At 42.4% G+C, this 10,133-nt stretch overlaps 1 protein-coding gene across 2 annotated transcripts in view; it reads left to right on the top strand.

Moving 5' to 3' along the window:
- LOC307004700 (guanylate-binding protein 4-like) overlaps nt 1-10,133 on the top strand; it is a 35,506-nt gene continuing 25,373 nt past the window's right edge. Inside the window, exons 1-2 of one of the 2 annotated variants that reach the window (XM_079624107.1) lie at nt 1-202; nt 3,388-3,549. In XM_079624107.1, the coding sequence (XP_079480233.1) occupies nt 3,522-3,549 (28 nt within the window). In that variant the 5' untranslated portion in view covers nt 1-202; nt 3,388-3,521. Of the gene's footprint in view, nt 203-3,370; nt 3,550-10,133 lie in introns of both variants that reach the window. The other variant, XM_079624106.1, reaches the window with a different exon arrangement.

Genomic DNA, 10,133 nt, shown 5'->3' with positions numbered 1-10,133 from the left:
TATTGTGTTATTAATCATTGGCAATCAAGTCACATGTTCAATTCCAAAGACAAGAAACAAGCAGACAAAACCATACAATTCACTGCCAGTCAATAAGAAGAAATGGGGCCGGATTCAGAGGTGTGGTTTTAAGGGTGCCTACCAGGAAGTAACTGCTCTCAAACTGCGTCCTTCAGAACTCAAAAGAAATCACAGAGAGCAGGTAAGTTTTTAGTAAGATTACAGCTCTCTCTTATATAACTTAGGTCTCTTTATGTCTCTGTTCTGTGTTGTAACCTTATGTGTAAAGGAAGCATGCATTTAATAGTTATATGTGTCTATTACAAATGTATGAATGCATGTCCATATATATATGTGACGGAGCGGTAAAGGATTTCAATAAGATACTTTGCTTATGGTGGTGATTGTTGACTACGCCACCCTGAATAAATCAGGGAATATCTAAATAACCCAGCAGTTAGCATTAGGTCACACAGGTTCGTGTGTGTCAGGGAGGTTAGAGACCAGAGTACAACTTAATTACAAAAAAGGTATTTTATTGACATACAAAAAAATAGTTAAAAACAGTATCTTCTTTTAAAACAAAGGCGCTCAGCGCTCAATGCACAAATGTCAAGGCACAAAAACAGGTGCTCACAAGGGGGGGCAATATGAGTGGCACACACCAACATAGTCCTCTACCCACGAGGGTAGGAGGAGTTTGTCAAACAAAAAGTAAAACAAAACAACCAGGCTGAGCCTACCGGCGGAAGGACCACTTAATGGCTTTTCCAAAAGCGTAATTCTACTCACACACGTCACCGTGCACTTGGATCATACACGCAAGCACTCCAAAGGTGTCACTCACTGCAACACCACCACCACCACAAATGCACTCGAGGGTCCTCCCGCCTGGTCACCTCAGTTCCTGGGAGAAACAAGATAAACAACTGAATTTGTAAAACCCAAAAATAAATAGCCAAAATAAAATATAATATTCAAGGTCAGCAACGACACACAAAAGTAGTTACAGAAACAAAATCTAAATAAAATAAACACAGCTGAACTAAAGAAACAAAAGAATCACAGCAGATAGAGCTGGTGCAGCACGCACACACACACACACACACACACACTGGTTCTCGTACAAATAACAGTCAATTATTATTGATCAACTTTTCTATCACACTAAAAACTAAAGGAAGTAGACGGTATAATCCTGTGCCCTTATGATTTCCCGCCGGCACGATCAGCACGACACGGAGGACAGCGCAAGCACCGTGGTTATCCAGGTGGACTCAAGTTCATAGGAACACAGAAGAACGAGAGGAAGATTGTGCAGGGAACCAGCAAAATGGTCCTGAGGACGAAAGGGAGGCTGGGCCGGATTAACCATTAGGGCAACTGGGCACTTGCCCAGGGTCCCAGAACCAATATTATGTTAGATTAGGGGTGTGCGATATCACGATTTTTGATCATGGACGATTAAAATGTCTCCACGATCTGCTTTTGAAGAATTATCGTAGGATCGTGCATTCTATTAGTTTGCAGTTCTGGCGCCTCCGTCTCAACATACTATACAGCGCGACGTATATCCATATGAAATGCAGAGGAACGGGACACTGTAGTTTATAAAAATTAATTATTTGCATGTGCTTTAAAGCCTTGCCGGTTAAACATGTCATTCGCTGCTGTTGCGCTGTTCTAACGGGCGCTTTTCTGAGCGCAATACACCCGACGCGCACATGCACTAAACGCCTGTCTAACAGCGCCTGTTACTGGACTAAGTTATCTTTCGAGTCTTTTTGAGCTAATACTGTTAAATACACACAAGGTTTACATAAACAAAGTTGGTTATGTCTAAAGTGAAAGAACAGTAGAAAAAAATAAGAAAAAAATCGTATTGTCAAATGTGTGTATATAAGACTCGTCGCGGGCAGATCTTAAAGAGACAGTAGCCCTAATAGTAAACATGCTGCCGCTTGTCCTTAAAGGGATAGTTACCCAAAAATAAAAATGATGTCATTATTTACTCACTCACTCTAATGTTGTTCAATACCTGTATTAATGCTTAAATGAAACGCTACAATTAGAAGATAAAACATATCAGTGGCGTTCTAAACACACGATTTAAACCACCCGCTACCAGCACACCTGAGGTGATAGTGGATGACGCAGGAGGGGGAGGACAAGACATGACGCATCTCAGAGTACAGCCAACCAGCGTTAAATAGACCGTACTCTTTCCTGATAGGACACCAGAACTGTCACTCACTTAAAGGGGTCATGACATGTTTTTTTTTATTTTATTATTATGTTCCCTTTGGTGCAATTATAGTATTACTATAGTTTTTTTTACAAAAAACTTTTAAAATGTAGTGATTTATGACCTTTTCCCACCCTGTTTCTCATCTTCTGATTCAAACAGTCTGTTTTGGGGGGGTTTTCCCTTTAAGAGTTCAGTGTTAACGCCCACTGTTATGATTGGCTAACGTCAGTGCCTTTGCATCCATTATTAACGCCCCCAGCCAGAACATTTGCGGATTTAGTGTATTTTAAAAGTAGTTTAAAGTTTTAAATACATTACTTACATTTTGGGATTTGTTCTCAAAACAGTCATCCTTCAAATGTATAGAACAAACGCTTAAACTAACACTGCCGTGACTGAGACGTCGGCAAAAAATAAAGTGCATCCATTTTTCCCTGACGTCCGGATCTTTCGACAGCGTATTCAAAGATGTAGTTTGTCCACAGCCAGGAACAGCACATCTGCGTGGCATCGTAATTTCCCTGAACACTTGTGAGGCGCGCGTCAATGATACGAAATGAGCGTAGTTGCCTTGCGCTTTAAGCGTAGTTGTCTTGTGCTGGAGGAGGTCATTATGCAAACGCTGGTATGTCACTTCGTACCGTGACGTCACTTCTTACCATGGATCCAGAACGAGCTGTATTTAGAGCTTGATTAATTAAATGATTCGTTTATAATGGGGAGGACGTCTTAAGCTATGAAACTTGCAGGACATTTGAATGGTACAAAGACCTCTTATATACCAAAAGATCAAGGCAAATTTGGTTTCTCATGTCATGACCCCTTTAACTAATTCTGCCACATATATATATTATATCAGATCTGTGAGAGTGTGTATATATTGTTTTGAAATACTTATATGTATGAAAATGGCCTCTGTATGTGTACTTAGAATTAGCTTCATTATGAGAAAATAAAAACTGAGATGGGGTTAGAGGTAGGGTATAGAAAATATTATTAGCTCAGTATAACAACCATTACACCTATATAAAGTCCTTGTAAATGTACCAAAATGTAAGTGTGTGTGTGTGTGTGTGTGTGTGTGTGTGTGTGTGTGTGTGTGTGTGTGTGTGTGTGTGTAAGGGAAACGGACGAACCAGTCTGCTTGATTGACACTGGGTCAGAAGGGAAGCTGTGTGTGCAGGAGTCAGCACTACAGATCCTGCAGCAGATCCAGGAGCCAGTGGTGGTGGTGGCCGTGGTGGGTCTCTACCGCACCGGGAAGTCCTACCTGATGAATCGCCTCGCAGGGAAACAAACAGGTTAGAACTATACAGGCAGCAACATTCAAAGAGCAACCCAATGACATGACTTGATGACTGTTTAAGAACCATACTAACCATATTTTATGCCTAGCCTAATGTGCAGTCATGGTGATGATGTGCAAATCTCTCAACCACAGGTTTGACGGTGTAGCAAATTAGCTCTGTGAAATATTAATAGCCAATCATAACTTTTTATAATCGGATTAACTTGATGTAGCTACATTAACATTACAACCAATTACTCAGTTCATCCTGTGAACCCTCAATATTGGTTATTAACCCTCTGGGGACCAAGGTGTTTTTGGGGCCCTTGGGATGTTTTGAAATGCCCTGACATTTGTGCTTTTTTCAGTTATTTATAAACATGTAAATGCCAAAGGTGTAAATTCACTCTATATAGCACAAAGGGGGCTACCATAATATGTAAGCATATCATGTACATGTTTGTATTTTTAAGAGAATAATGTTTATGCGTGGTTATTGAGAAAAATAAAAATGAAAGTTGCTGATATAAGACCACAAAACATATACTAAATATGTGTTCCCAAGACTTTTGACTAATGGATGTTGTCGCTTCGAGTTCTGGCTTCAAAATGATGTGAAAAACATCCTGCCTAATCGTTCACATAAAACAATACATTGATTTAAACTTTGTAATACAGTTTTTTATGTCAGATGAGGTTTATGCGTATGAATGGTAATGGCTTATCAATATTAATGAGATTATATAAAAAAACGTCCGTTGCCGTGATTTTTGGAATGACTTATCGCGAGAGAAAAAAGGACGTTTTAGTCGCATAACATCAGTCAATGGAAATGGCGTCATTTCGCAATAGTTTATCTATATTTAGATAATAGCGCAAAACATTTGCACAAATATGTAATGGAAACGCGGCTACTGGTGGACATTTAGCAATACTGATAACACAAAACATATGTAACATCATCAACCAATCTCCTCCAACTGGACTTTCCTCCAATGCTGGGCCTGACTCCACCCATTCGAAGAACATGGACGCGCAATCATGCACGAGTGAAAACTCAGATGCGCACCTACTGTACCGGGGCAACTTGCACTTACTGTGACTGGGTCACAAGCTTTGAGTATGCTGACGAAGGGGTCACGCGCGCGAGGGGGAGGGGGGTATGGTACGACCATTTGATTGACGATTGACGTTGATTTACTGTCCAATGATTCTAGGTGGTCTTCGAAATGATTGGCTGGAGTTTTTTGAGTCCTGCCCGTTCCACAGATGATTAAATTGCTTAAAAGTGGGTTATGAATAGGATTTCAAGTGATTTTGAAAAAATGGACAAAAAAGAGAATAACATACCCCACCTTTAATGTATCAAATAATGATACTAAAGCCGCGTTTCCACCGCGGGAACTTTCCCCAGGAACTAGGAACTTTGGGGTGGTACTCGGTGTGTTTACATCGCAGGAACCAGGGTCTAAATGAAGTTCCGGGTAAATATTTCCCCCTCCGAAAGTACCTGCTGGCGAGGTAGTACTTTTTAAAAGTTCAGGAACTTTCGGGGGTGAGACTTGTGCGCTGAACATGCTGATTGGTTGTGTTCATGCCGGATTTTGACTGGAGGACTCCACGTAGCATTCTATTTTAACAGGCATTTTAAAAAATCTATTGCGGTTCGTGGCTTCATGCATTAAGAGTTGTCTGTCTGCAAATATGGAATGTAATAAAAAAAAATAAAAAAAACACAGCTGGACTGGACCGACGACGAGGTTCAGGCTTTATTAAGCGTATTGTAACAGGAAATTTTCTGCGCGTCCAATGTCTTGTCTTCAAATCGTGTTCTTCTTCTTCTGATGTAAATCCAATGTAAGCTCAAAGCGTGTTTTCCAAGAATTGATGAAGTTCGGTGCATTGTTTTTGAGGTAATGGCGTGACGCGTGGAAGATTTGCATGTCAATATGTTTTGCGCGTGTGGGTGTGGTCACATTAAAACTAATGAGCAAGCGTTTGAGAAACTGGATATCTTGTTGGTTTTATACAAATTACTTAAACAGAGAATATTTGTTTTCGTTTTAAATCAGATAATTTAAAACTACACACCTAAATGATTATAAAGATATATAGCTCATAAATGTGTGACAAGTATTCGCTGAGTTTTGTTTTTGTTTAGAGACATTTTTGTTTGTTTGAGTTGCAGGCATGCAAACTTTGGGCAAAAAACAAAAGCAGTGCTTTTTCCCATTTTTGAAATGTCACTGGCATATAATGAAACAACGATGGCTAAAGTCATTGATTTAGCTAATAGACCTAACGATCTCTGTGTAAAAGTAACACAATGATGCTGTTCTAAAGTAATTTTAACCACCCTGTAATCTGATTCCAAATCTCAGGTGAAAATTTTAATTTTGACCCATTTTACAGAACAGTAAATTACTCAGTAAATTTACACCCATCAAATGTAATATTTCGGATTTCTTCTTCATTTACGTTTGTCTTTCCTCAGATTTTTTTTATTTTTATAACAAAATAAAAAATTTGAGCAGGGAAAGTTTCTGTAATTTGTTTGATTTTTCCAGGAAATTACCCAAATGTGTTTGTCTGAGAATCTTTTATGCGTCTTTTGTACACATATTTAACTGCAGATGCTGAAATGACATGCACTGTGTGGTTGTCACGGCTCCAAAAGATGTACAGACTCCCCCCACTCGTTCACTCTCCCCTGATTACTAATCACCACACCTGTACCTCGTCATCTGTTCACTATATACATTCACTTGCTCTACTCTTCATTGTCTGATTTCGTCTTTCCATGGACACACAGAGTCTACCTCGATCCTTACGTGTTCTACTGCCATCCTCGTCATCCGATCTCGTTCCAAGAACCTTCTGCCATCTTCAGTGACTCTCATGTGTTTACTAGTGATGGTAAAATTAAGCTTTGTGAAGCACTGAGGCTTTCCCCTCAAGTGTAAATTGGTTCATTATTTGAAGCTTTTCAACACGGTGCACACTAACGACATCTTGTGGTCAAAAGGTGGAGAAGCTACCTTTCCCAATTTCTTTTTAATTGTTTTATGTAATTAATCACTTTGTGCTATGAAAACCACAAATCAATCAGTGTTGATGTTTACACAATGTATGAACAAATGAGTCTATTAATTAATTTATGAAAGAATTAATACATAGGACAAATTAATTCTGCTTTGTTCAACAAATGCAGCCTTAAAACTTTAACCGTAGTCCTAAACCTATGAGGTCATAGGCAAGGCTCATATAGGCATATATAATCTTTTCTTGGCTGGTTCCATGCTGAAAATTCAAAAGAGCTCACTCACTGTTTCAGTCTCAGTCGGTCTCAGTTCACTACCGAAGCGCATGACACTTGAAACCTGCGCAAGGGGTTCGCGCTATTTTTGAATCAGAATTTGAAGCAGTCACATAGTTGTGTGTCGAAATGAAGCTTCGGACATCACTGATCACATGGTTATGGCAAGACGAATCAAGCTCCTATACAGTGGTTCATGTGAGATGTTCCGTTTGCCTCGGTTGCAAACGTCACATCACTAGTGTTTACCATCAGCCTTGTTTCCGATCTCCATCTGTAAAGGACAATACTGTTATTCGTCAGCTAAGTTCCATTCATCTATCTTCATTGTGTTCAACTCACCATTTACATCTGCTGGATTCCGTGCTTCTGTTCAAAATAAACTTCAGTATTAATTTACTCACCTGTCTGCTTCATCACTATCCGTGACAGAAGATCAGACCACATGCAGAATCCCACGAAACCCGCTGCAGATCCCCCCGCGATCCGTTTGCTGAGTTGGTTCACGCAGTCAGATTATCACTTCAGCCACTTCCTCCGGATAATCCACCTTTCCTTCCCGCCGATGTTCTGCTCATCCATCTCTTCTTCCGTCATCACCTGTACCATCCGACCAGCGACATTCACCGGTGAGGCAGAGGACTGCAGCGGATTCATCCTACAATGCTCCCTGTACTTCGAGATGCAAGCTCATCAATTTCCCAGCGATTCTGCCCGAGTCGCTTTTGTGATATCCTTGCTGTCTGGCCGTGCACTCCAGTGGGCGCAATCACTGTGGAATTCCAACGCCCAAGTAAGTAAATCGCTCAACAACTTCATCGATCATTTCAAAGAGGTATTCGGTCAAACCGCTTCGGAACTCTCCATCCACGATCAACTATTTAACCTGCGTCAAGGTAAACAATCAGTCTGTTCCTATGCCTTACAGTTTCTTACCTTGGCGGCATCTAGTGGGTGGAATGAGACTGCCCTACTCACTGCTTTTCGTCATGGTCTTAACACTGACATCCGCAACTCTCAACGCCTAACTGCCTGTGTCAGATCTTCCTCCGCTGTATGTCCTCCGCCAACAACACCGTCTGTCATTCCTCCAGCACCAGAACCTATGCAAATCGACAGTTATCACCTGACCCAAGCGGAGCGTCAACGCAGAATCCAACATCGTTTATGCCTGTACTGTGGTAAAGAAGGTCATGTTATCAATGTCTGTCCTGTGCGACCCCAACGCCCGGTGGTGGGTACAATTCAAATTCCTCCAAGAGTAGAAACCCTATCTCGTACCACAGTTTATGTTCTAACATCTGATATATGTGTCTCAGCGCAAGCCTTCATCGACTCCGGTTCAGCGGGGAACTTCATCTCCACCCAACTCAGAAATTAAATGCACCCAAGAAACAATGTTGCCAAAATCTTCGCATCCAAACCATTCAAGGAAAGCCGCTGGGAAGGGGTCGCATTCGTTACTTCTCACTTCTCACCTACTCTGACTCTCCACATTGGATGTTTGCACACGGAGGACATTACCTTCATGGTGCTGGAGGAATCCATGGCAGATCTCATCCTGGGATGCCCGTGGATGATTCAACACCAACCACACATCGACTGGAGATCCGGTGAGATACTTCGATGGAGTGCTGAATGTTGCCTATCCTGTCTACCTCATGTTCAGAGAATTCCTGGCAACTCTTCGTCTTCATCTAACCGGAATCATCAGAACCTCGCCATCAACTCCACCTCCGTGGAAAGTCCAGAAATCAGAATACCGGGCGTTCCAGGATGTCTTCAGTAAACAACTGGCTACCAAATTACCAACTCATTGGCCTGGGACTGTGCTATCGACCTTCTACCTGGGGCCACCTTACCTAAGGGTATGGTATATCCTTTGTCCATCCTGTAGCAGAAGGCAATGGAGGAGTATGTCGAGGAAGCTCTTCAACAACAGTTTATTCCACGTCCCCTGCCAGTTCCAGCTGCTTCTTCGTCGCCAATAAGGACGGAGGCTTGAGGCCGTGCATCGACTACCGCCACCTCTCACTCACAGACTGTCAAGTTCAGCTATCCCCTTCCTCTGGTCCCCGCTGCTCTGGAACAACTAAAATGAGCCCGTATCTTTTCCCGAAGTTGGACCTGCGTAGCACCTATAATCTCATCCATATTCGTCAAGGTGATGAGTGGAAAACAGCCTTCATCACACCCAAAGGTCACTACGAGTACCGTACGGCACTACGGTTATGCCGTACGGCCTGTCCAACTCTCCAGCCGTGTTCCAGGGATACATGAACGAGTTATTCAGAGAATTCCATAATCGGTTCGTGGTAGGTTACATCGATGACATCCTCATATACTCCCGGAACCTCTCAGAACATCATCATCACGTTACGCAGGTCCTAGAAAAACTTCGAAACCATCAGCTTTATCTCAAACTTGAAAAGTGTGAATTCCACACCACCTCAGTCCACTTTCTTGGGTACGTCATAGATCAACACGGCATCCAGATGGACCAGAGGAAGGTGAACACCATCCGGAACTGGCCACAACCCACAGCTGTAAAGGAGCTTCAACGTTTCCTAGGATTTGCTTATTTTTACCGCAGATTCATCCACAAATACAGTCTCATCAGTTCACCCATGACTTCCTCCCTCAAAGGCCGGCCCAAGTCTCTGTCCTTCACCTCCGAAGCTTCTGAATCCTTTCAATGGCTTAAGGACGCCTTCCAGACCGATCCGATCCTTGTCCATCCCAATCCTGATCTTACCTTCATCGTCGAAGTAGATGGCTCTTCTACCGGGATCGGAGCGTTCCTTTCTCACCGGCAGGGTGACCCTGCTAAACTCCATCCATGTGCCTTCTACTCTAGGAAGCTGTCCTCGGCGGAGCAGAACTACGACATCAGGAATAGAGAACTGCTTGCTATGAAACTGGCCCTAGAAGAATGGAGACCTTGGCTGGAGGGAGCCATTCACCAATTTGTAGTTATCACCGTAATCTGGAGTATCTCTGAGTAGCAAAAAGACTGAATCCCCGTCAAGCCCGGTGGGAATTGTTCTTTACACGGTTCAACTTCAACGTAACCTACCACTCTGGAAACAAGAACTGCAAAGCCGATGCCCTTTCCCGTCTTCACCAAACCACTCCAGATGAAACCCTTCCGGAACCCATTCTCCCTCCAGACATGTTCGTCAGTCCCATCACTTGGGATATTGATGAACAGATCTCTCAAGAAAACCGTGCCAACCCTGCTCTAACGAGAGGTCTGGACTCAGCCCACACATTTCTGGGCT

Source organism: Phoxinus phoxinus, assembly GCF_949152265.1.
Source record: "Phoxinus phoxinus genome assembly, chromosome: 9".
NCBI classification, from domain to species: Eukaryota; Metazoa; Chordata; class Actinopteri; order Cypriniformes; family Leuciscidae; genus Phoxinus; species Phoxinus phoxinus.
Note: the sequence above shows the minus strand (reverse complement) of the source record. Positions and strands in the feature narration are given on the sequence as shown.